Source organism: Salmo trutta, chromosome 2 (assembly GCF_901001165.1).
Source record: "Salmo trutta chromosome 2, fSalTru1.1, whole genome shotgun sequence".
Taxonomy (NCBI): domain Eukaryota; kingdom Metazoa; phylum Chordata; class Actinopteri; order Salmoniformes; family Salmonidae; genus Salmo; species Salmo trutta.
The window spans coordinates 69,473,766-69,501,280 of NC_042958.1; the positions used below are offsets into that span (position 1 = coordinate 69,473,766).

The 27,515-nt window shown below is 40.5% G+C and overlaps 1 protein-coding gene across 2 annotated transcripts in view; it reads right to left on the reverse strand.

Moving 5' to 3' along the window:
* Window positions 1-4,454: 4,454 nt before the first annotated feature.
* Window positions 4,455-27,515, reverse strand: part of LOC115161994 (nucleolar transcription factor 1) — a 32,629-nt gene continuing 9,568 nt past the window's right edge. The window contains exons 8-21 of one of the 2 annotated variants that reach the window (XM_029712877.1): window positions 27,127-27,251; window positions 26,683-26,878; window positions 26,393-26,440; window positions 25,469-25,528; window positions 17,079-17,203; window positions 16,634-16,829; window positions 16,344-16,391; window positions 15,489-15,548; window positions 8,472-8,596; window positions 8,009-8,204; window positions 7,719-7,766; window positions 6,843-6,902; window positions 5,259-5,309; window positions 4,455-5,162 (exon numbers count right to left, since the gene is read on the reverse strand). In XM_029712877.1, coding sequence (XP_029568737.1) covers window positions 5,076-5,162; window positions 5,259-5,309; window positions 6,843-6,902; window positions 7,719-7,766; window positions 8,009-8,204; window positions 8,472-8,596; window positions 15,489-15,548; window positions 16,344-16,391; window positions 16,634-16,829; window positions 17,079-17,203; window positions 25,469-25,528; window positions 26,393-26,440; window positions 26,683-26,878; window positions 27,127-27,251 — 1,425 coding nt within the window. In that variant the 3' untranslated portion in view covers window positions 4,455-5,075. Of the gene's footprint in view, window positions 5,163-5,258; window positions 5,310-6,842; window positions 6,903-7,718; window positions 7,767-8,008; window positions 8,205-8,471; window positions 8,597-12,230; window positions 12,413-13,911; window positions 13,960-15,488; window positions 15,549-16,343; window positions 16,392-16,633; window positions 16,830-17,078; window positions 17,204-25,468; window positions 25,529-26,392; window positions 26,441-26,682; window positions 26,879-27,126; window positions 27,252-27,515 lie in introns of both variants that reach the window. The other variant, XR_003869469.1, reaches the window with a different exon arrangement.

Below are 27,515 nucleotides of genomic sequence, written 5' to 3' on the forward strand. Positions count from 1 at the left end.
CCCCTCTTTTACTCCACTGCTACTCTCTGTTGTCATCTATGCATTGTCACTTTAATAACTCTACCTACATGTACATACTACCTCAACTAACTGGAGCCCCCGCAAATTGACCCTGTATCGGTATCCCCCTGTATATAACCTCGCTATTATTTTACTGCTACTCTTTAATTACTTGTTACTTTCTCTTATTCTTATCTGTATTTTATTTTTTAACTGCATTGTTGGTTAGGGGCTCGTAAGTCAGCATTTCACTGTAAGGTCTACACCTGTTGTATTCGGCACATGTGACTAATACAATTTGATTTGATTTAACCGAAAGGTTGCTGGATCGAATCCCCACGCTGACAAGGTAAAAAATCTGTCATTCTGCCCCTGAAAAAGGCAGTTAACCCAGTGTTCCCCGATAGGCTGTCATTGTAAATAAGAATTTGTTCTTAACTGACATGCCTAGTTAAATAAAGGTTAAACAAAAAAAAGATTATATTAATAGCAAAGGTGGACCCACGATTTTGGAATGAGATGTTCGGCGAGCCGGTGTCCACACACTTTTGGTTATGTAGTGTATCTACAGTGCATTCAGAAAGTATTCAGACCCCTTGACTTTTTCTACATTGTTACTTTACAGACACATTTTTTTAAATGGATTAAATAATAGCTTTTTTTCCCTGTTCAATCTACACACAATACCCCAGATTCACTCAAGCTCTGTCAGGTTGGACGGGAGTGTCGCTGCACAGCTATTTTCAGGTCTCCCCAGAGATGTTTGATCGGGTTCAAGTCTGGGATCTGGCTGGGCCACTAAAGGACATTCAGAGAATGGTCCCGAAGCCGCTTCTGCTGTGTCTAGGCTGTGTGCTTAGGGTTGTTGTCCTGTTGGAAGGTGAACCTTCACCCCAGTCTGAGGTCCTGAGCGCTCTGGAGCAGGTACCTTTCTCGGTTCATCTTTCCCTCAATCCTGACTAGTCTCCCAGTCCCTGCCCAATGAAAAACATCCCCACAGCATGATGCTGCCACCACCATGCTTCACTGAAGGGATGGTGCCAGGTTTCTTCCAGACGTGACGCTTGTTTTTCAGGCCAAGGAGTTCAATCTTGGTTTTATCAGACCAGAGAATCTTGTTTCTCATGGTCTGAGAGTGCTTTAGGTGCCTTTTGGCAAACTACAAGCGGTCCTGTCGTGTGCCTTTTACTGTTCACTCTACCATAAAGGCCTGATTGGTGGAGTGCTGCAGAGATGGGTGTCCTTCTGGAAGGTTCTCCCAACTCCACAGAGGAACTCTGGAGCTCTGTCAGTGACCATCGGGTTCTTGGTCACCTCCCTCACCAAAGGCCCTTCCCCCCGATGTGTCAGATTGGCCAGGCAGCCAGCTCTAAGAAGAGTCTAGGTGGTTCCAAACTTCTTTCATTTAAGAATGGATGCCACTGCGTTCTTGGGGACCTTCAATGCTGCAGAAATGTTTTGTTACCCATCCTCAGATGTCTCAGAGCGCTACAGATAATTCCTTCGACCTCATGGCTTGGTTTCTGCTCTGACATGTGCTGTCAACTGTGGGACCGTATATAGAATTTACCACATGTGGACTCCAATCAAGTTGTAGAAACATCTCAAGGATGATCAATGGAAACAGGATGCACCTGAGCTCCATTTCAAGTCTCATAGCAATGGGTCTGAATACTTATGTAAATAAGGTATTTCAGTTTTTTTATTTAATGTGCAATTTTTTTATAAAAACCTGTTTTCACTTTGTCATTACGTGGTATTGTGTGTAGATTGATGAGGATTATTTATTTATTTAATTCATTTTAGAATAAGGCTGTAATGTAACTATATGTGGAAAAAGTCAATGGGTCTGAATACTTTCCAAACGCACTATATATGGCAATCATGCTGGCCAAATTGCAGTCTAGTCGACTGTAGGCAACCGATAACTGTCAAAATAAAGGAAACACTTGAATAAATAAGGGATACAAATAACATGTTATGGTGGGGTGCATTTTCCATGGTTTAGGTCCACTAGTACAATCTATGCCAAGGTGACTGCGTGACAGAATGCCAAGAGCGTTCAATGCTGTCATCAAGGCAAAGGGTGGCTACTTACTATCTCAAATATAAAATAAACAAAATCTAACACTTTTTTGGTTACTGCATGATTCCATGTGTCATTTCATAGTTTTGATGTCTTCACTATTATTCTACAATGATGAAAATAGTAAAATTAAAGAAAAACCCTTGAATTTGTAGATGTCTAAACTTGACTGGTACTGTGTATACAGTGGGGGGAAAAAGGATTTGATCCCCTGCTGATTTTGTACGAAAGGATCAGTCTATAATTTTAATGGTAGGTTTATTTGAACAGTGAGAGACAGAACAACAACAAAAAATCCAGAAAAACAAGTCAAAAATGTTACAAATTGATTTGCATTTTAAATGAGGGAAATAAGTATTTGACCCCCTCTCAAATCAGAAAGATTTCTGGCTCCCAGGTGTCTTTTATACAGGTAATGAGCTGAGATTAGGAGCACACTCTTAAAGGGAGTGCTCCTAACCACAGTTTGTTACCTGTAAAAAAGACACCTGTCCACAGAAGCAATCAATCAATCAGATTCCAAACTCTCCACCATGGCCAAGACCAAATAGCTCTCCAAGGATGTCAGGGACAAGATGGTAGACCTACACAAGGCTGGAATGTGCTACAAGACCATCGCCAAGCAGCTTGGTGAGAAGGTAACAACATTTGGTGCGATTATTCGCAAATTGAAGAAACACAAAAGAACTGTCAATATCCCTCGGCCTGGGGCTCCATGCAAGATCTCACCTCGTGGAGTTGCAATGATCATGAGAACGGTGAGGAATCAGCACAGAACTACACGGAAGGATCTTGTCAATGATCTCAAGGCAGCTGGGACCATAGTCACCAAGAAAACAATTGGTAACACTATGCCGTGAAGGACTGAAATCCTGCAGCGCCCGCAAGGTCCCCCTGCTCAAGAATACATATACATGCCCGTCTGAAGTTTGCCAATGAACATCTGAATGATTCAGAGGACAACTGGTGAAAGTGTTGTGGTCAGATGAGACCAAAACGGAGCTCTTTGACATCAACTCAACTTGCCATGTTTGGAGGAGGAATGTTGCCTATGACCCCAAGAACACCATCTCCATCGTCAAACATGGAGGTGGAAACATTATGCTTTGGGGGTGTTTTTCTGCTAAGGGGACAGGACAACTTCACCGCATCAAAGGGACCATGTACTGTCAAATCTTGGGTGAGAACCTCCTTCCCTCAGCCAGGGCATTGAAAATGGGTCGTGGATGGGTATTCCAGCATGACAATGACCCAAAACACACGGCCAAGGCAACAAAGGAGTGGCTCAAGAAGCACATTAAGGTCCTGGAGTGGCCTAACCAGTCTCCAGACCTTAATCCCATAGAAAATCTGTGGAGGCAGCTGAAGGTTTGAGTTGCCAAACGTCAGCCTCGAAACCTTAATGACTTGGAGAAGCTCTGCAAAGAGGAGTGGGACAAAATCCTCCTGAGATGCGTACAAACCTGGTGGCCAACTACAAGAAACATCTGACCTCTGATTGCCAGCAAGGCCAATTTGTAAGTCACTCTGGATAAGAGCATCTGCTAAATAACGTAAATGTAAGGGTTTTGCCACCAAGTACTAAGTCATGTTTTGCAGAGGGGTCAAATACTTATTTCCCTCATTAAAATGCAAATAATTTTATAACATTTGACATGTGTTTTTCAGGACTTTTTTGTTGTTATTCTGTCTCTCACTGTTCAAATAAACCTACTAGTAAAATTATAGACTGATCATTTCTTTGTAAGTGGGCAAACTTACAAAATCAGCAGGGGATCAAATTCTCTCCCCCCTCCTGTATTACATATACTGTACGGATTTCCTTTATTTGTACAATTTTTTTAACCTGCCTCTTGGGCCCCCCACAGGCCTGGGCCCAGGGGCTTCAGCACCGGTAAGCCCTTACAATAACCCAGCTCTGTGTAATAGTGAATAAACAAAAGATACTCTCAAATAAATTAAACTTATGGCTCCCCTGGCGCAGATAAAATCATTGAATTTGTGAACGGATGTCAGACTACATCAAATAACATTGACTGGCAAATTAATGCATCTTACCTCTTGTCCACTTCAAGTTCATAGAGGATACTGATCAAACAGCAATATGATTCTCAAACTTTACATGCAACGTCATAATCTGCAGCACTAAATTACATCATGGGTAAGAGAGTTCTGTTTTGATGGAAACTGATGAATAAATGGCCCTTTCACATAACTACCACTCAAGAAAATTCTGATTTTATTAACGATGAACATTGTTGGGGCCTGTTGATACAAGATACTGAATGTTGTGTCACTGTTACTCAATGTCCAAGCAATAAAACTGTCTAGGCAGTCCCCTAACCAAAATCATAAAGCAGTGGAAACATTTCAACTCAAGTAACATTTTATTCTGAACAGTCAACAAATGGCAACACAAGCCAATACAATCATAATTGAATTGTGTTAAGTATCTTGTGATATATACTGAATATCAAGAACTACAATATTGACCTTAGAGTCTCTCCTCCCGAAGAAAGGGAGAATGAGGTAGTCCCATTAGTCTTCGATCACTGAATTCCAATTGTATCTCCAACAAGCAAGAACAGTGACATTGGGTTATGGGCAGTGTGCATCGTTCTGAATCAGAGTCCTCTTAAAGAAAATGGAGCTCATTTCAGATCTGTGATTTCTTCAAAGGAGGGAGGAATGAAGGATGCATTTCCTCACACCATCTGAACAGGGCGGCAGGTAGCCTAGTGGTTAGAGTGTTGGACAAGTTACCGAAAGGTTGCAAGATTGAATCCCCGAGCTGACAAGGTAAAAATAATCTGTCATTCTGCCCCTGAACAAGGCAGTTAACACACTGTTCCTAGGGCCATCATTTAAAATAAGAATTTGTTGGCAAAGGCAACAAAAAAAAAAGGCCAAGGATCAAAATAAACACACGAGTGTATTGGGACAAGTGTCAATGACATTAATTCAGTCATTAGGTTATGGACAGTGTGTATCATTCCGTATCGGAGTCCTCTTCGGAAGTGGAGCTAATACTGGAGCACCCTGACCAATTCTCCTTTTCCATCATATGTTCATCATCCTAAAAGATGCATAAGATCAGTGTTAACACTTATCATGGCGAATTGTCCCAAAAATAAAAGGCTTGATTAAATAAAAAAAGTGTGTTTATTCCAACCTCATCAGAGTCATCTTCATCACTGGATGTGTCGATGTGATCCTCTGAGTCCTAGAGAGAAACATGCGGATACTGGCTGAAATCCTCATTGGACATCAGTGAGGGATTTAACCCTTACATTGAAATGATGCCTAACCCTATAGGCCCTGGTCAAAAGTAGTGCACTTTAAAGGGAACAGGATGCCATTTGGGACACAGCCCATGTCAAGTTAGGATTCCACCCCATAGGAGCACTTGTTGCAGTTCTAAGTATTATAAATATTAAATAAACAATACCCAATGAACGCTCCAGGAGTTTTATTGTGCAATGCTTGGACCCGAATGTCTTCGTTAGGCTGATGTTGTACAAAGAAACAACTAGAGCCTTTGTCAGCGTGCAGGTATCTAATCTTTACAACATACCCAGCACCTGCAAGTCATTTGATGTGCATACACGGTTTGAAACTATATACACAATGCATTTGGAAAGTATTCAGACCCTTTGACTTTTTCCAAATTGTGTTACTTACAGCCTTACTGTAAAATGTATTAAATCGTTTTTTACCCCCTCATAAATATACACATGATAACCCATAATGACAAAGCAAAAACAGGTTATTTTTTTGCAAATGTATAATAAAAATAAATAAACCGAAATATCACATTTACATAAGTATTCAGACCTTCAGTACTTTGTTAAACCACCTTCGGTGATTACAGCCTCGAGTCTTCTTGGGTATGACGCCGTTTCCAGCTAAAATAGTCATTTACAACATTAACAATGTCTACACTGTGCTTCTGATCAATTTGATGTTATTTTAATGGAAAAAAAAAAAAGTGCTTTTCTTTCTAAGTGATCCCAAACTTTTGAACAGTAGTGTATGCAAATAAGGTATTTTTTTGCAAACATTTCTAAAAACCTGTTTTCGCTTTGACGTTATGGGGTATTGTGTGTAGATTGATGAGAAAAAAAACTATTTCATCCATTTTAGAATAAGCTGTAACGTAACAAAATATGGATAAAGTCAAGGGGTCTGAATACTTTCCGAAGGCACTGTATGCATGTGCCAGTAACCGAAAGGTTGCTGGATCGAATCCCCAAGCTGACAAGGTAAAAACCTAGCATTCTGCCACTGAGCAAGGCAGTTAATCCAATGTTCCCCGGGCGTGGATGACGTGGATGTCGATTAAGGCAGCCCCCCCCCCCCCCCCGCACCTCTCTGATTCCGAGGGGTTGGGTTAAATGCGGAAGACACATTTCAGTTCAATGAATTCAGTTGTACAACTGACTAGATACCCGCCACCTTTATACTCCTAAACTTATTTAGGCTTGCCATAACAAAAGGAGTTGAATACCATGCAAGACATTTCAGCTTTTCATTTTTTATGAATTTTGAAAAACGTGATTCCACTTTGACATTATGGGAAATAGTGTGTAGGCCAGTGACAAAAAGTAAATGTAATATGTTTTAAATTTGGGCTTTAACAACAAAATGTGGAAAAAGTCAAGCGGAGTGAATACTTTCTCAAAGCACTGTATCAGCACGTCTTTTGCCGTCACGTTGTGGTGATGTAGAGGTGATAACGTGTGGTGTGTTAACTTACTGATGTTCTGCCCTTCTTTGCCATGTATCCCTGCTCTGGGTTGTCGAGGATTTTCAATTTCTGAAGAACAGATACAACATCAACGCTAAAGATAACTCACGCCAATCGCACACACACACACACCTATAAAATCTGTGGTACCGGGAAATCGCAAGGAATCACAGAATCCAGACAGTAAAACAGAAATCAAGAATATTCTAAAACGTATTGAACTAGGGAATCAACTAAATGTATTGAAAATTAAAGTTTATTATAAGACATGAACAGAATGTTTCAGTGATTCGTATTTCCTGAAACTTTCTGAAGAGGCAAAGAGAATTCCATGTCTGTATGACCGGTGCGCGCGTCTACCACTTTGTGTAGCCGTTAGTGATGATGCTAATGAAAAAAAAACTCTATTCAAATGTTAACTACAAAGTAACCTATGCTTACCTGGCAGAATGATATCATGATTATTTGCATCAATCAAGAGGGTATTTATTTCACAAACTCTACCATCACGTGTGCTACAAAAACACAGCTAAACAACAGCCTCTTACTAGGTCCGCACTGGAATTAAAGACTAACTACACCCAAAAATCTAAATTCCTTCTAGACCTAAAAAGTGGTCACCTGATGTGGTTTAAGAATTGTTGTGGACTTACATCCAATTTCATTTTATTTATTTTTTATTAAAGTGTGCTTTTGAGAGGGAAAACCTAAAAAAAACTGGGGTAAATGGAAACCTGAATAACTAAACAGAATCGGGAGGGAAAAAAAGCTATATATATATATATATATATATATATATATATATATATATATATATATATATATATATATATATACATACATACACACACACCTCAATTTCCTCTCGGTTTTATCTCTACTTACATTTGGGTTTTGATCCAAGTACTTTGCCTGTTCCTTTGTGGACATGGTCTGAAAAATGTTAAATAGTAAGACCACCAGTTAACAGTAAAAACTTTACAGATAGACCTCAACTCACAACAGCGGTCATATTTAATCTAAAAGAAAGAGGGTTTGTCCCAAATGGCATCCTATCCCTAAGTGCACTACTTCTGACCAGAGCTCTATGGGCCCTGGTCAAAAGTAGTACACTGTATAGGGATTAGGGAATAGGGTGCCAAGTGGGAAACAACCAGAGTATGAATGGACTTTACATTAAACCAGCTGCGTAGCTCTACTTGGTACTCCCTAGCCCTCTCCTGGGCTATTCTCTGGTAGTGCTCCTGTTTCTTCTGGGCCAGCTTCTTCCACAGTGGGCTGACCATGGCCATGCACTTCCTGGAGCTGAGGTGGTTCGACTTGGCTCTCAGCTCCGCCATCTTCTCGCTGTAAAATACTGTGTGACCCCACCTGTTCAGGAAGGGGGGGGGGGGGGGGGGGGGGGGGGGGGGTCAGTGAAGTGGAGAAAGGTTTTCAAAGCTAGAAGTTGGGGTCACACTCAATGCTGTCACTGGGGAATAGTGGGGAAAATTACTGGATATCTTTCGAAAGGCATATCGTTTCCTCTTATTCTGATACATCTGCACAACACTATAGGAAGTAAGTCTTTCAGAAGTACTTTCACAAACTCTGATAACTTATAAAGACAACAGTTGTGCCACAGCCAGGGATACTCACCGAGGTGGTTTCTTGGGCTCGCCTTGCAACGTATTTTTGTTCCCTTTCTGTGCAACCAACTTTGAGGTCTGCATGCTTTTCCTCTTCTCCAATAGTATGTGCTGCTGCGCCTTATCTGTCACAGTCTGAATGGACAAACACACACACACACACACACACACACACACACACACACACACACACGTCATGGTTCTGACAGCATTATGACCACATTATGACTAATGGCCACGATACAAAATGGTCATTTTTGGGGCCAATATTGCTGAGCAATGTTAACCTGTTGGGGCTAGGGGGCAGTATTTGCACGGCCGGATAAAAAATCGTACCTGATTTAAACTGGTTACTACTCTTGCCCAGAAACGAGAATATGCATATAATTAGTAGATTTGAATAGAAATCACTCTAAAGTTTCTAAAACTGTTTGAATGGTGTCTGTGAGTATAACAGAACTCATATGGCAGGCCAAAACCTGAGAAGATTCCATACAGGAAGTTCCCTGTCTGACAATTTGTTGTCCTTCTGTTGCATCTCTATCAAAAATACAGCTTCTGTGCTGTAACGTGACACTTTCTAAGGCTCCCATTGGCTCTCAGAAGGCGCCAGAAAGTGGAATGGGGTGTCTGCTGTCTGGGCGAAGAACAGCAGGACAATTTGTGAGTGGTCAGCCTGGTGACAGCGACACTGGAGATGCACGTTCATGAGAATTCTCCATTTTTTCTTTCAGCCTTTGAATGAATACAACGTTGCCCGGTTGGAATATTATCGCTATTTTACGAGGAAAATAGCATAAAAATTGTTTTTAAAAGGCGTTTGACATGCTTCTAAGTACGGTAATGGAATATTTCAATTTTTTTTGTCACGAAATGTGCTCGCGCGTCACCCTTCAGATAGTGACCTGAACGCACGAACAAAACGGAGCTATTTGAATATAACTATGGATTATTTGGAACCAAAACAGCATTTGTTGTTGAAGTAGAAGTCCTGGGAGTGCATTCTGACGAAGAACAGCAAAGGTAATCCAATTTTTCTAATAGTAATTCTGAGTTTAGGTTGTCCCAAACTTGGTGGGTGTCAAAATGGCTAGCCACGATGGCTAGCTATTTTAGTTAGTTTCATTAAAGATAAAATCTCATTTTCTTTGTCACATGCGCCGAATACAACAGGTATCTGACCGTGAACCCCATAACCAAAAACGCAGTTCAAGAAATAGTTAAGAAAAGATGAACTAAATCTAAAGTATAAAATAACGAGGCTATATAGAGGGGTACAAGTACCAAGTCAATGTGCGGGGGTACAGGTTGAGGTAATTTGTACATGTATTATCTCTCTGTACTTCTGCTCTGTCTTGGCTGTGTGCTTAGGGTCGTTGTCCTGTTGGAAGGTGAACCTTCACCCCAGTCTGAGGTCCTAAGCGCTCTGGAGCAGGTACTTTTCTCTTAAAGGGAGTGCTCCTAACTGCAGCTTGTTACCTGTAAACAAGACATCTGTCCACAGAAGCAATCAATCAATCAGATTCCAAACTCTCCACCATGGCCAAGACCAAATAGCTCTCCAAGTATGTCAGGGACAAGATTGTAGACCTACACAAGGCTGGAATGTGCTACAAGACCATCGCCAAGCAGCTTGGTGAGAAGGTGACAACATTTGATGCGATTATTAGCAAATGGAAGAAACACAAAAGAACTGTCAATATCCCTCGGCCTGGGGCTCCATGCAAGATCTCACCTCGTGGAGTTGCAATGATCATGAGAACGGTGAGGAATCAGCCCAGAACTACACGGAAGGATCTTGTCAATGATGTCAAGGCAGCTGGGACCATAGTCACCAAGAAAACAATTGGTAACACACTACGCCATGAAGGACTGAAATCCTGCAGCGCCCGCAAGGTCCCCCTGCTCAAGAATACATATACATGCCCGTCTGAAGTTTGCCAATGAACATCTGAATGACTCAGAGGACAACTGGTAAAAGTGTTGTGGTCAGATGAGACCAAAATGGAGCTCTTTGACATCAACTCAACTCGCCGTGTTTGGAGGAGGAGGAATGCTGCCTATGACCCCAAGAACCCCATCTCCACCGTTAAACATGGAGGTGGAAACATTATGCTTTGTGGGTGTTTTTCTGCTAAGGGGACAGGAAAACTTCACCGCATCAAAGGGACCATGTACCGTCAAATCTTGGGTGAGAACCTCCTTCCCTCAGCCAGGGCATTGAAAATGGGTCGTGGATGGGTATTCCAGCATGACAATGACCCAAAACACACAGCCAAGGCAACAAAGGAGTGGCTCAAGAAGATGCAGATTAAGGTCCTGGACTGGCCTAACCAGTCTCCAGACCTTAATCCCATAGAAAATCTGTGGAGGGAGCTGAAGGTTCAAGTTGCCAAACGTCAGCATCGAAACCTTAATGACTTGGAGAAGCTCTGCAAAGAGGAGTGGGACAAAATCCTCGAGATGCGTGCAAACCTGGTGACCAACTACAAGAAACGAATAATTTTATAACATGCGTTTTCTGGATTTTTTTTGTTGTTATTCTGTCTCTCACTGTTCAAATAAACCTACTAGTAAAATTATAGACTGATAATTTTTTTGTAAGTGGGCAAACGTACAAAATCAGCAGGGGATCAAATACTTCCCCCCCACTGTATTACATATACTGAACGGATTTCCTTTATTTGTACAATTTTTTAACCTGCGTCTTGGGCCCCCCACAGGCCTGGGTCCAGGGGCTTCAGCACCGGTAAGCCCTTACAATAACCCAGCTCTGTGTAATAGTGAATAAACAAAAGATACTCTAAAATAAATTACAATTATGGCTCCCCTGGCGCAGGTAAAACCATTGAATTTGTGAACGGATGTCAGACTACATCAAATAACATCGACTGGCAAATTAATGCATCTTACCTCTTGTCCACTTCAAGTTCATAGAGGATACTGATCAAACAGCAATATGATTCTCAAACTTTACATGCAACGTCATAATCTGCAGCACTAAATTACATCATGGGTAAGAGAGTTCTGTTTTGATGGAAACTGATGAATAAATGGTCCTTTCACATAACTACCACACAGGAAAATTCAGATTTTATTAACGATGAACATTGTTGGGGCCTGTTGATACAAGATACTGAATGTTGTGTCACTGTTACTCAATGTCCAAGCAATAAAACTGTCTAGGCAGTCCCCTAACCAAAATCATAAAGCAGTGGAAACATTTCAACTCATGCAACATTTTATTCTGAACAGTCAACAAATGGCAACACAAGCCAATAAAATCATAATTGAATTGTGTTAAGTATCTTGTGATATATACTGAATATCAAGAACTAGAATATTGACCTTAGAGTCTCTCCTCCCGAAGAAAGGGAGAATGAGGTAGTCCCGTTAGTCTTCAATCACTGAATTCCAATTGTATCTCCAACAAGCAAGAACAGTGACATTGGGTTATGGGCAGTGTGCATCGTTCTGAATCAGAGTCCTCTTAAAGAAAATGGATCTCATTTCAGATCTGTGATTTCTTCAAAGAAGGGAGGAATGAAGGATGCATTTCCTCACACCATCTGAACAGGGCGGCAGGTAGCCTAGTGGTTAGAGCGTTGGACAAGTAACCGAAAGGTTGCAAGATCGAATCCCCGAGCTGACAAGGTATAAATAATCGGTCATTCTGCCCCTGAACAAGGCAGTTAACCCACTGTTCCTAGGCCATCATTTAAAATAAGAATTTGTTGTTAACTGACTAGCCCAGTTAAATAAAGGCAACAAAAAAAAAAGGCCAAGGATCAAAATAAACACACGAGTGTATTGGGACAAGTGTCAATGACATTAATTCAGTCATTAGGTTATGGACAGTGTGTATCATTCCGTATCGTAGTACTCTTCGGAAGTGGAGCTAATACTGGAGCACCCTGACCAATTCTCCTTTTCCATCATATGTTCATCATCCTAAAAGATACATAAGATCAGTGGTAACACTTATCTGCCCCCTAATCTGTTTGGGATAGGGGGCAGTATTTTCACGACCGGATAAAAAAACGTACCCGATTTAATCTGGTTACTACTCCTGCCCAGAAACTAGAATATGCATATAATTAGTAGATTTGAATAGAAATCACTAAAGTTTCTAAAACTGTTTGAATGGTGTCTGTGAGTATAACAGAACTCATATGGCAGGCCAAAACCTGAGAAGATTCCATACAGGAAGTGCCCTGTCTGACAATTTATTGTCCTTCTGTAGCATCTCTATCGAAAATACAGCATCTGTGCTGTAATATGACATTTTCTAAGGCTTCCATTGGCTCTCAGAAGGCGCCAGAAAGTGGAATGACGTGTCTCCTGTCTCTGGGCTAAGAACAGCAGGAGTATTTGTTAGTGGTCAGGCTGAGAACAGTTACACTGGAGATGCACGTCCACGAGACTACTCCATTTTTTTCTTTCAGCCTTTGAATGAATACAACGTCGCCCGGTTGGAATATTATCGCTATTTTACGAGAAAAATAGCATTAAAATTGATTTTAAACAGCGTTTGACATGCTTCGAATTACGGTAATGGAATATTGACATTTTTTGTCACGAAATGCGCTCACGCGTCACCCTTCGGATAGTGACCTCAACACACGAACAAAAGGGAGCTATTTCAACATAACTATGGATTATTTGGAACCAAAACAACATTTGTTGTTAAAGTACAAGTCCTGGGAGTGCATTCTGACGAAGAACAGCAAAGGTAATCCAATTTTTCTTATAGTAAATCTGAGTTTGGTGAGGGCCAAACTTGGTGGGTGTCAAATTAGCTAGCCATGATGGCCGGGCTATGTACTCAGAATATTGCAAAATGTGCTTTCGCCAAAAAGCTATTTTAAAATCTGACACCGCGATTGCATAAAGGAGTTCTGTATCTATAATTCTTAAAATAATTATGTTCTTTGTGAACGTTAATCATGAGTAATTTAGTAAATTCACCGGAAGTTTGCAGTGGGTATGCTAGTTCTGAACATCACATGCTAATGTAAAAAGCTGGTTTTTGATATAAATATGAACTTGATTGAACAAAACATGCATGTATTGTATAACATAATGTCCTAGGAGTGTCATCTGATGAAGATCAAAGGTTAGTGCTGCATTTAGCTGTGGTTTTGGTTTTTGTGACATATGCTTGCTTTGAAAATGGCTGTGTGATTATTTTTGGCAGGGTACTCTCCTGACATAATCTAATGGTTTGCTTTCGCTGTAAAGCCTTTTTGAAATCGGACAATGTGGCTAGATTAACGAGAGTCTTGTCTTTAAAATGGTGTAAAATAGTTGATTGTTTGAGAAAATTGAATTGTGGTATTTTAGTTGGATTTGTATTTCGCGCCGTGCGATGCCATTGGCTGTTGGCTAGGGGTTCCGCAGGCGGAACGTCTGTCCTTAACAGGTCAAATAAAAAAAGTGTCTATTCCAACCTCAGAGACATCTTCATCACTGGATGTGTCGATGTGATCCTCTGAGTCCTAGAGAGAAACATGCGGATACTGGCTGAAATCCTCATTGGACATCAGTGAGGGATTTAACCCTTACATTGAAATGATGCCTAACCCTATAGGCCCTGGTCAAAAGTAGTGCACTTTAAAGGGAACAGGATGCCATTTGGGACACAGCCCATGTCAAGTTAGGATTCCACCCCATAGGAGCACTTGTTGCAGTTCTAAGTATTATAAATATTAAATAAACAATACCCAATGAACGCTCCAGGAGTTTTATTGTGCAATGCTTGGACCCGAAGGTCTTCGTCAGGCTGATGTTGTACAAAGAAACAACTAGAGCATTTGTCAGCGTGCAGGTATCTAATCTTTACAACATACCCAGCACCTGCAAGTCATTTGATGTGCATACACGGTTTGAAACTATATACACAGTGCATTTGGAAAGTATTCAGACCCTTTGACTTTTTCCAAATTGTGTTACTTACAGCCTTACTGTTAAATGTATTAAATCGTTTTTTACCCCCTCATAAATCTACACATGATGACCCATAATGACAGCAAAAACAGGTACTTTTTTTTGCAAATGTATGATAAAAATAAATAAACTGAAATATCACATTTACATAAGTATTCAGACCTTCAGTACTTTGTTAAAGCACCTTCGGTGATTACAGCCTCGAGTCTTCTTGGGCATGACGCCGTTTTCAGCTAAAATAGTCATTTACAACATTAACAATGTCTACACTGTACTTCTGATCAATTTGATGTTATTTTAATAGACAAAAAAAAAACTGCTTTTCTTTCTAAGTGATCCCAAACTTTTGAACAGTAGTGTATGTAAATAAGGTATTTTTTTGCAAACATTTCTAAAAACCTGTTTTCGCTTTGACGTTATGGGGTATTGTGTGTAGATTGATGAGAAAAAAAAACTATTTCATCCATTTTAGAATAAGCTGTAACGTAACAAAATATGGATAAAGTCAAGGGGTCTGAATACTTTCCGAAGGCACTGTATGCATGTGCCAGTAACCGAAAGGTTGCTGGATCGAATCCCCAAGCTGACAAGGTAAAAACCTAGCATTCTGCCACTGAGCAAGGCAGTTAATCCAATGTTCCCCGGGCGTGGATGATGTGGATGTCGATTAAGGCAGCCCCCCCCCCCCCCACCTCTCTGATTCAGAGGGGTTGGGTTAAATGCGGAAGACACATTTCAGTTCAATGAATTCAGTTGTACAACTGACTAGATACCCGCCACCTTTTTACTCCTAAACTTATTTAGGCTTGCCATAACAAAAGGAGTTGAATACCATGCAAGACATTTCAGCTTTTCATTTTTTATGAATTTTGAAAAACGTGATTCCACTTTGACATTATGGGAAATAGTGTGTAGGCCAGTGACAAAAAGTAAATGTAATATGTTTTAAATTTGGGCTGTAACAACAAAATGTGGAAAAAGTCAAGCGGAGTGAATACTTTCTCAAAGCACTGTATCAGCACGTCTTTTGCCGTCACGTTGTGGTGATGTAGAGGTGATAACGTGTGGTGTGTTAACTTACTGATGTTCTGCCCTTCTTTGCCATGTATCCCTGCTCTGGGTTGTCGAGGATTTTCAATTTCTGAAGAACAGATACAACATCAACGCTAAAGATAACTCACGCCAATCGCACGCACACACACACACACACACACACCTATAAAATCTGTGGTACCGGGAAATCGCAAGGAATCACAGAATCCAGACAGTAAAACAGAAATCAAGAATATTCTAAAACGTATTGAACTAGGGAATCAACTAAATGTATTGAAAATTAAAGTTTAATATAAGACATGAACAGAATGTTTCAGTGATTCGTATTTCCTGAAACTTTCTGAAGAGGCAAAGAGAATTCCATGTCTGTATGACCGGTGCGCGCGTCTACCACTTTGTGTAGCCGTTAGTGATGATGCTAATGAAAAAAAAACTCTATTCAAATGTTAACTACAAAGTAACCTATGCTTACCTGGCAGAATGATATCATGATTATTTGCATCAATCAAGAGGGTATTTATTTCACAAACTCTACCATCACGTGTGCTACAAAAACACAGCTAAACAGCCTCTTGCTAGGTCCGCACTGGAATTAAAGACTAACTACACCCAAAAATCTAAATTCCTTCTAGACCTAAAAAGTGGTCACCTGATGTGGTTTAAGAATTGTTGTGGACTTACATCCAATTTCATTTTATTTATTTTTTATTAAAGTGTGCTTTTGAGAGGGAAAACCTAAAAAAAACTGGGGTAAATGGAAACCTGAATAACTAAACAGAATCGGGAGGGAAAAAAAGCTATATATATATATATATACATACATACATACATACACATACATACACACACACCTCAATTTCCTCTCGGTTTTATCTCTACTTACATTTGGGTTTTGATCCAAGTACTTTGCCTGTTCCTTTGTGGACATGGTCTGAAAAATGTTAAATAGTAAGACCACCAGTTAACAGTAAAAACTTTACAGATAGACCTCAACTCACAACAGCGGTCATATTTAATCTAAAAGAAAGAGGGTTTGTCCCAAATGGCATCCTATCCCTAAGTGCACTACTTCTGACCAGAGCTCTATGGGCCCTGGTCAAAAGTAGTACACTGTATAGGGATTAGGGAATAGGGTGCCAAGTGGGAAACAACCAGAGTATGAATGGACTTTACATTAAACCAGCTGCGTAGCTCTACTTGGTACTCCCTAGCCCTCTCCTGGGCTATTCTCTGGTAGTGCTCCTGTTTCTTCTGGGCCAGCTTCTTCCACAGTGGGCTGACCATGGCCATGCACTTCCTGGAGCTGAGGTGGTTCGACTTGGCTCTCAGCTCCGCCATCTTCTCGCTGTAAAATACTGTGTGACCCCACCTGTTCAGGAAGGGGGGGGGGGGTCAGTGAAGTGGAGAAAGGTTTTCAAAGCTAGAAGTTGGGGTCACACTCAATGCTGTCACTGGGGAATAGTGGGGAAAATTACTGGATATCTTTCGAAAGGCATATCGTTTCCTCTTATTCTGATACATCTGCACAACACTATAGGAAGTAAGTCTTTCAGAAGTACTTTCACAAACTCTGATAACTTATAAAGAGAACAGTTGTGCCACAGCCAGGGATACTCACCGAGGTGGTTTCTTGGGCTCGCCTTGCAACGTATTTTTGTTCCCTTTCTGTGCAACCAACTTTGAGGTCTGCATGCTTTTCCTCTTCTCCAATAGTATGTGCTGCTGCGCCTTATCTGTCACAGTCTGAATGGACAAACACACACACACACACGTCATGGGTCTGACAGCATTATGACCACATTATGACTAAAGGCCACGATACAAATGGTCATTTTTGGGGCCAATATTGCTGAGCAATGTTAACCTGTTGGGGCTAGGGGGCAGTATTTGCACGGCCGGATAAAAAAACGTACCTGATTTAAACTGGTTACTACTCTTGCCCAGAAACGAGAATATGCATATAATTAGTAGATTTGAATAGAAATCACTCGAAAGTTTCTAAAACTGTTTGAATGGTGTCTGTGAGTATAACAGAACTCATATGGCAGGCCAAAACCTGAGAAGATTCCATACAGGAAGTTCCCTGTCTGACAATTTGTTGTCCTTCTGTTGCATCTCTATCAAAAATACAGCTTCTGTGCTGTAACGTGACACTTTCTAAGGCTCCCATTGGCTCTCAGAAGGCGCCAGAAAGTAGAATGGGGTGTCTGCTGTCTGGGCGAAGAACAGCAGGACAATTTGTGAGTGGTCAGCCTGGTGACAGCGACACTGGAGATGCACGTTCATGAGAATTCTCCATTTTTTCTTTCAGCCTTTGAATGAATACAACGTTGCCCGGTTGGAATATTATGGCTATTTTACGAGGAAAATAGCATAAAAATTGTTTTTAAAAGGCGTTTGACATGCTTCTAAGTACGGTAATGGAATATTTAGATTTTTTTTGTCACGAAATGTGCTCGCGCGTCACCCTTCAGATAGTGACCTGAACGCACGAACAAAACGGAGCTATTTGAATATAACTATGGATTATTTGGAACCAAAACAGCATTTGTTGTTGAAGTAGAAGTCCTGGGAGTGCATTCTGACGAAGAACAGCAAAGGTAATCCAATTTTTCTAATAGTAATTCTGAGTTTAGGTTGTCCCAAACTTGGTGGGTGTCAAAATAGCCCGGCCATCACGGCTAGCTATGTACTCAGAATATTGCAAAATGTGCTTTCGCCGAAAAGCTATTTTAAAATCTGACACCGCGATTGCATAAAGGAGTTCTGTATCTATAATTCTTAAAATAATTGTTATGTATTTTGTGAACGTTTATCATGAGTAATTTAGTAAATTCACTGGAAGTTTGGGGTGGGTATGCTAGTTCTGAACATCACATGCTAATGTAAAAAGCTGGTTTTTGATATAAATATGAACTTGATTGAACAAAATATGCATGTATTATATAACATAATGTCCTAGGAGTGTCATCTGATGAAGATCAAAGGTTAGTGCTGCATTTAGCTGTGGTTTTGGTTTTTGTGACATATATGCTTGCTTTGAAAATGGCTGTGTGATTATTTTTGGCAGGGTACTCTCCTGACAATCTAATGTTTTGCTTTCGCTGTAAAGCCTTTTTGAAATCGGACAATGTGGTTAGATTAACGAGAGTCTTGTCTTTAAAATGTTGTAAAATAGTCATATGTTTGAGAAATTGAAGTTAGAGCATTTGAGGTATTTGTATTTCGCTACGCGATTCCACTGGCTGTTGACTAGGGTGGGACGCTTGCCCAGGGAAGTTAAGGAATCCTCAAACCAGTGCGTAGAAAATTGGCAATGTGCTCAATCTCCCATTAAAATATTTTGGACAACATAGACGTTTCAGCTCAAGTGAGAGAAAATCAACTCCTGTTTTGGAGTGAAATGTTGGCCATTCACATCTCAAATGTTTTCGCACAACAATATTCATGATACGTTAATACACACAGTGCATTCGGAAAGTATTTAGAACCCTTGACTTTTTCTAAGTTTTGTTACGTTACAGCATTATTCTAAAACGTATGAAATGCCCCCCCCCTCAAATCTAAACACGATACCCCATAATGACAAAACATTCACCTTTTTTTTGCTAATGTATAATAAAAAATAAATAAAACTGAAATAATCACATTTACATAAGTATTCAGACCCTTTACTCAGTACTTTGTTGAAGCACCTTTGGCAGCGATTACAGCCGCAAGTCTTCTTGGGTATGACGCTACAAGCTTGGCACGCCTCTATTTGGGGAGTTTCTCCCATTCTTCTCTGCAGATCCCCTCAAGCTCTGTCAGGTTGGATGCGAAGAGTCGGTGCACAGCTATTTTGTCCCAAAGTCACTCCTGTGTTGTCTTGGCTGTGTGCTTAGGGTCGTTGTCCTGTTGAAAGTTGAACCTTCCCCCCCAGACTGAGGTCCTGAGCGCTCGAGGTTTTATTAAGGATAAAATCAAATTTTCTTTGTCACATGCGCCGAATACAACAGGTATCTGACCGTGAACCCCATAACCAAAAACACAGTTCAAGAAATAGTTAAGAAAAGATGAACTAAATCTAAAGTATAAAATAACGAGGCTATATACAGGGGTACCAGTACCAAGTCAATGTGCGGGGGTACAGGTTGAGGTAATTTGTACATGTATTATCTCTCTGTACTTCTGCTCTGTCTTGGCTGTGTGCTTAGGGTCGTTGTCCTGTTGGAAGGTGAACCTTCACCCCAGTCTGAGGTCCTAAGCGCTCTGGAGCAGGTACTTTTCTCTTAAAGGGAGTGCTCCTAACTGCAGCTTGTTACCTGTAAACAAGACATCTGTCCACAGAAGCAATCAATCAATCAGATTCCAAACTCTCCACCATGGCCAAGACCAAATAGCTCTCCAAGTATGTCAGGGACAAGATTGTAGACCTACACAAGGCTGGAATGTGCTACAAGACCATCGCCAAGCAGCTTGGTGAGAAGGTGACAACATTTGATGCGATTATTAGCAAATGGAAGAAACACAAAAGAACTGTCAATATCCCTCGGCCTGGGGCTCCATGCAAGATCTCACCTCGTGGAGTTGCAATGATCATGAGAACGGTGAGGAATCAGCCCAGAACTACACGGAAGGATCTTGTCAATGATGTCAAGGCAGCTGGGACCATAGTCACCAAGAAAACAATTGGTAACACACTACGCCATGAAGGACTGAAATCCTGCAGCGCCCGCAAGGTCCCCCTGCTCAAGAATACATATACATGCCCGTCTGAAGTTTGCCAATGAACATCTGAATGACTCAGAGGACAACTGGTAAAAGTGTTGTGGTCAGATGAGACCAAAATGGAGCTCTTTGACATCAACTCAACTCGCCGTGTTTGGAGGAGGAGGAATGCTGCCTATGACCCCAAGAACCCCATCTCCACCGTTAAACATGGAGGTGGAAACATTATGCTTTGGGGGTGTTTTTCTGCTAAGGGGACAGGAAAACTTCACCGCATCAAAGGGACCATGTACCGTCAAATCTTGGGTGAGAACCTCCTTCCCTCAGCCAGGGCATTGAAAATGGGTCGTGGATGGGTATTCCAGCATGACAATGACCCAAAACACACAGCCAAGGCAACAAAGGAGTGGCTCAAGAAGATGCACATTAAGGTCCTGGAGTGGCCTAACCAGTCTCCAGACCTTAATCCCATAGAAAATCTGTGGAGGGAGCTGAAGGTTCAAGTTGCCAAACGTCAGCATCGAAACCTTAATGACTTGGAGAAGCTCTGCAAAGAGGAGTGGGACAAAATCCTCTTGAGATGAGTGCAAACCTGGTGACCAACTACAAGAAACGTCTGACCTCTGATTGCCAACAAGGCCAATTTGTAAGTTGCTCTGGATAAGAGCGTGTGCTAAATGACGTAAATGTAAGGGTTTTGCCATTAAGTACTAAGTCATGTTTCGCAAAGGGGTCAAATACATATTTCCCTCATTAAAATGCAAATAATTTTATAACATGCGTTTTCTGGATTTTTTTTGTTGTTATTCTGTCTCTCACTGTTCAAATAAACCTACTAGTAAAATTATAGACTGATAATTTTTTTGTAAGTGGGCAAACGTACAAAATCAGCAGGGGATCAAATACTTCCCCCCCACTGTATTACATATACTGTACGGATTTCCTTTATTTGTAAAATGTTTTAACCTGCCTCTTGGGCCCCCCACAGGCCTGGGTCCAGGGGCTTCAGCACCGGTAAGCCCTTACAATAACCCAGCTCTGTGTAATAGTGAATAAACAAAAGATACTTCAAAGATACTCTAAAATAAATTACAATTATGGCTCCCCTGGCGCAGGTAAAACCATTGAATTTGTGAACGGATGTCAGACTACATCAAATAACATCGACTGGCAAATTAATGCATCTTACCTCTTGTCCACTTCAAGTTCATAGAGGAAACTGATCAAACAGCAATATGATTCTCAAACTTTACATGCAACGTCATAATCTGCAGCACTAAATTACATCATGGGTAAGAGAGTTCTGTTTTGATGGAAACTGATGAATAAATGGTCCTTTCACATAACTACCACACAGGAAAATTCAGATTTTATTAACGATGAACATTGTTGGGGCCTGTTGATACAAGATACTGAATGTTGTGTCACTGTTACTCAATGTCCAAGCAATAAAACTGTCTAGGCAGTCCCCTAACCAAAATCATAAAGCAGTGGAAACATTTCAACTCATGCCACATTTTATTCTGAACAGTCAACAAATGGCAACACAAGCCAATAAAATCATAATTGAAATGTGTTAAGTATCTTGTGATATATACTGAATATCAAGAACTAGAATATTGACCTTAGAGTCTCTCCTCCCGAAGAAAGGGAGAATGAGGTAGTCCCGTTAGTCTTCGATCACTGAATTCCAATTGTATCTCCAACAAGCAAGAACAGTGACATTGGGTTATGGGCAGTGTGCATCGTTCTGAATCAGAGTCCTCTTAAAGAAAATGGATCTCATTTCAGATCTGTGATTTCTTCAAAGAAGGGAGGAATGAAGGATGCATTTCCTCACACCATCTGAACAGGGCGGCAGGTAGCCTAGTGGTTAGAGCGTTGGACAAGTAACCGAAAGGTTGCAAGATCGAATCCCCGAGCTGACAAGGTAAAAATAATCTGTCATTCTGCCCCTGAACAAGGCAGTTAACCCACTGTTCCTAGGCCATCATTTAAAATAAGAATTTGTTGTTAACTGACTAGCCCAGTTAAATATAGGCAAAAAAAAAAAAAGGCCAAGGATCAAAATAAACACACGAGTGTATTGGGACAAGTGTCAATGACATTAATTCAGTCATTAGGTTATGGACAGTGTGTATCATTCCGTATCGTAGTACTCTTCGGAAGTGGAGCTAATACTGGAGCACCCTGACCAATTCTCCTTTTCCATCATATGTTCATCATCCTAAAAGATACATAAGATCAGTGGTAACACTTATCTGCCCCCTAATCTGTTTGGGATAGGGGGCAGTATTTTCACGGCCGGATAAAAAAAACGTACACGATTTAATCTGGTTACTACTCCTGCCCAGAAACTAGAATATGCATATAATTAGTAGATTTGAATAGAAATCACTCTAAAGTTTCTAAAACTGTTTGAATGGTGTCTGTGAGTATAACAGAACTCATATGGCAGGCCAAAACCTGAGAAGATTCCATACAGGAAGTGCCCTGTCTGACAATTTATTGTCCTTCTGTAGCATCTCTATCGAAAATACAGCATCTGTGCTGTAACATGACATTTTCTAAGGCTTCCATTGGCTCTCAGAAGGCGCCAGAAAGTGGAATGACGTGTCTCCTGTCTCTGGGCTAAGAACAGCAGGAGTATTTGTTAGTGGTCAGGCTGAGAACAGTTACACTGGAGATGCGCGTCCACGAGACTACTCCATTTTTTTCTTTCAGCCTTTGAATGAATACAACGTCGCCCGGTTGGAATATTATCGCTATTTTACGAGAAAAATAGCATTAAAATTGATTTTAAACAGCGTTTGACATGCTTCGAATTACGGTAATGGAATATTGACATTTTTTGTCACGAAATGCGCTCACGCGTCACCCTTCGGATAGTGACCTCAACACACGAACAAAAGGGAGCTATTTCAACATAACTATGGATTATTTGGAACCAAAACAACATTTGTTGTTAAAGTACAAGTCCTGGGAGTGCATTCTGACGAAGAACAGCAAAGGTAATCCAATTTTTCTTATAGTAAATCTGAGTTTGGTGAGGGCCAAACTTGGTGGGTGTCAAATTAGCTAGCCATGATGGCCGGGCTATGTACTCAGAATATTGCAAAATGTGCTTTCGCCAAAAAGCTATTTTAAAATCTGACACCGCGATTGCATAAAGGAGTTCTGTATCTATAATTCTTAAAATAATTATGTTCTTTGTGAACGTTAATCATGAGTAATTTAGTAAATTCACCGGAAGTTTGCAGTGGGTATGCTAGTTCTGAACATCACATGCTAATGTAAAAAGCTGGTTTTTGATATAAATATGAACTTGATTGAACAAAACATGCATGTATTGTATAACATAATGTCCTAGGAGTGTCATCTGATGAAGATCAAAGGTTAGTGCTGCATTTAGCTGTGGTTTTGGTTTTTGTGACATATATGCTTGCTTTGAAAATGGCTGTGTGATTATTTTTGGCAGGGTACTCTCCTGACATAATCTAATGGTTTGCTTTCGCTGTAAAGCCTTTTTGAAATCGGACAATGTGGCTAGATTAACGAGAGTCTTGTCTTTAAAATGGTGTAAAATAGTTGATTGTTTGAGAAAATTGAATTGTGGTATTTTAGTTGGATTTGTATTTCGCGCCGTGCGATGCCATTGGCTGTTAGCTAGGGGTTCCGCAGGCGGAACGTCTGTCCTTAACAGGTCAAATAAAAAAAGTGTCTATTCCAACCTCAGAGACATCTTCATCACTGGATGTGTCGATGTGATCCTCTGAGTCCTAGAGAGAAACATGCGGATACTGGCTGAAATCCTCATTGGACATCAGTGAGGGATTTAACCCTTACATTGAAATGATGCCTAACCCTATAGGCCCTGGTCAAAAGTAGTGCACTTTAAAGGGAACAGGATGCCATTTGGGACACAGCCCATGTCAAGTTAGGATTCCACCCCATAGGAGCACTTGTTGCAGTTCTAAGTATTATAAATATTAAATAAACAATACCCAATGAACGCTCCAGGAGTTTTATTGTGCAATGCTTGGACCCGAAGGTCTTCGTCAGGCTGATGTTGTACAAAGAAACAACTAGAGCATTTGTCAGCGTGCAGGTATCTAATCTTTACAACATACCCAGCACCTGCAAGTCATTTGATGTGCATGCACGGTTTGAAACTATATACACAGTGCATTTGGAAAGTATTCAGACCCTTTGACTTTTTCCAAATTGTGTTACTTACAGCCTTACTGTTAAATGTATTAAATCGTTTTTTACCCCCTCATAAATCTACACATGATGACCCATAATGACAGCAAAAACAGGTACTTTTTTTTGCAAATGTATGATAAAAATAAATAAACTGAAATATCACATTTACATAAGTATTCAGACCTTCAGTACTTTGTTAAAGCACCTTCGGTGATTACAGCCTCGAGTCTTCTTGGGTATGACGCCGTTTCCAGCTAAAATAGTCATTTACAACATTAACAATGTCTACACTGTACTTCTGATCAATTTGATGTTATTTTAAATGGACAAAAAAAAAAGTGCTTTTCTTTCTAAGTGATCCCAAACTTTTGAACAGTAGTGTATGTAAATAAGGTATTTTTTTGCAAACATTTCTAAAAACCTGTTTTCGCTTTGACGTTATGGGGTATTGTGTGTAGATTGATGAGAAAAAAAACTATTTCATCCATTTTAGAATAAGCTGTAACGTAACAAAATATGAATAAAGTCAAGGGGTCTGAATACTTTCCGAAGGCACTGTATGCATGTGCCAGTAACCGAAAGGTTGCTGGATCGAATCCCCAAGCTGACAAGGTAAAAATCTAGCATTCTGCCACTGAGCAAGGCAGTTAATCCAATGTTCCCCGGGCGTGGATGACGTGGATGTCGATTAAGGCAGCCCACCCCCTCTCTGATTCCGAGGGGTTGGGTTAAATGCGGAAGACACATTTCAGTTCAATGAATTCAGTTGTACAACTGACTAGATACCCGCCACCTTTTTACTCCTAAACTTATTTAGGCTTGCCATAACAAAAGGAGTTGAATACCATGCAAGACATTTCAGCTTATCATTTTTTATGAATTTTGAAAAACGTGATTCCACTTTGACATTATGGGAAATAGTGTGTAGGCCAGTGACAAAAAGTAAATGTAATATGTTTTAAATTTGGGCTGTAACAACAAAATGTGGAAAAAGTCAAGCGGAGTGAATACTTTCTCAAAGCACTATCAGCACGTCTTTTGCCGTCACGTTGTGGTGATGTAGAGGTGATAACGTGTGGTGTGTTAACTTACTGATGTTCTGCCCTTCTTTGCCATGTATCCCTGCTCTGGGTTGTCGAGGATTTTCAATTTCTGAAGAACAGATACAACATCAACGCTAAAGATAACTCACGCCAATCGCACGCACACACACACACACCTATAAAATCTGTGGTACCGGGAAATCGCAAGGAATCACAGAATCCAGACAGTAAAACAGAAATCAAGAATATTCTAAAACGTATTGAACTAGGGAATCAACTAAATGTATTGAAAATTAAAGTTTATTATAAGACATGAACAGAATGTTTCAGTGATTCGTATTTCCTGAAACTTTCTGAAGAGGCAAAGAGAATTCCATGTCTGTATGACCGGTGCGCGCGTCTACCACTTTGTGTAGCCGTTAGTGATGATGCTAATGAAAAAAAAACTCTATTCAAATGTTAACTACAAAGTAACCTATGCTTACCTGGCAGAATGATATCATGATTTTTTGCATCAATCAAGAGGGTATGTGTGTCAAACTCTACCATCACGTGTGCTACAAAAACACAGCTAAACAACAGCCTCTCTCTAGGTCCGCACTGGAATTAAAGACTAACTACACCCAAAAATCTAAATTCCTTCTAGACCTAAAAAGTGGTCACCTGATGTGGTTTAAGAATTGTTGTGGACTTACATCCAATTTCATTTTATTTATTTTTTATTAAAGTGTGCTTTTGAGAGGGAAAACCTAAAAAAAACTGGGGTAAATGGAAACCTGAAAAACTAAACAGAATCGGGAGGAAAAAAAAGCTATATATATATATATATATATATATATATATATATATATATATATATATATATATATATATATATATATATATATATATATATATATATATATATACATACATACATACATACATACATACACACACACCTCAATTTCCTCTCGGTTTTATCTCTACTTACATTTGGGTTTTGATCCAAGTACTTTGCCTGTTCCTTTGTGGACATGGTCTGAAAAATGTTAAATAGTAAGACCACCAGTTAACAGTAAAAACTTTACAGATAGACCTCAACTCACAACAGCGGTCATATTTAATCTAAAAGAAAGAGGGTTTGTCCCAAATGGCATCCTATCCCTAAGTGCACTACTTCTGACCAGAGCTCTATGGGCCCTGGTCAAAAGTAGTACACTGTATAGGGATTAGGGAATAGGGTGCCAAGTGGGAAACAACCAGAGTATGAATGGACTTTACATTAAACCAGCTGCGTAGCTCTACTAGATACTCCCTAGCCCTCTCCTGGGCTATTCTCTGGTAGTGCTCCTGTTTCTTCTGGGCCAGCTTCTTCCACAGTGGGCTGACCATGGCCATGCACTTCCTGGAGCTGAGGTGGTTCGACTTGGCTCTCAGCTCCGCCATCTTCTCGCTGTAAAATACTGTGTGACCCCACCTGTTCAGGAAGGGGGGGGGGTCAGTGAAGTGGAGAAAGGTTTTCAAAGCTAGAAGTTGGGGTCACACTCAATGCTGTCACTGGGGAATAGTGGGGAAAATTACTGGATATCTTTCGAAAGGCATATCGTTTCCTCTTATTCTGATACATCTGCACAACACTATAGGAAGTAAGTCTTTCAGAAGTAAGTCTTTCAAACTCAGATAACTTATAAAGAGAACAGTTGTGCCACAGCCAGGGATACTCACCGAGGTGGTTTCTTGGGCTCGCCTTGAAACGTATTTTTGTTCCCTTTCTGTGCAACCAACTTTGAGGTCTGCATGCTTTTCCTCTTCTCCAATAGTATGTGCTGCTGCTCCTTATCTGTCACAGTCTGAATGGACAAAACACACACGTCATGTTTCTGACAGCATTATGACCACATTATGACTAAAGGCCACGATACAAATGGTCATTTTTGGGGCCAATATTGCTGAGCAATGTTAAGGAATCCTCAAACCAGAGCGTAGAAAATTGGCAATGTGCTCAATCTCCCATTAAAATATTTTGGACAACATAGCAGACGTTTGAGCTCAAGTGAGAGAAAATCAACTCCTGTTTTGGAGTGAAATGTTGGCCATTCACATCTCAAATGTTT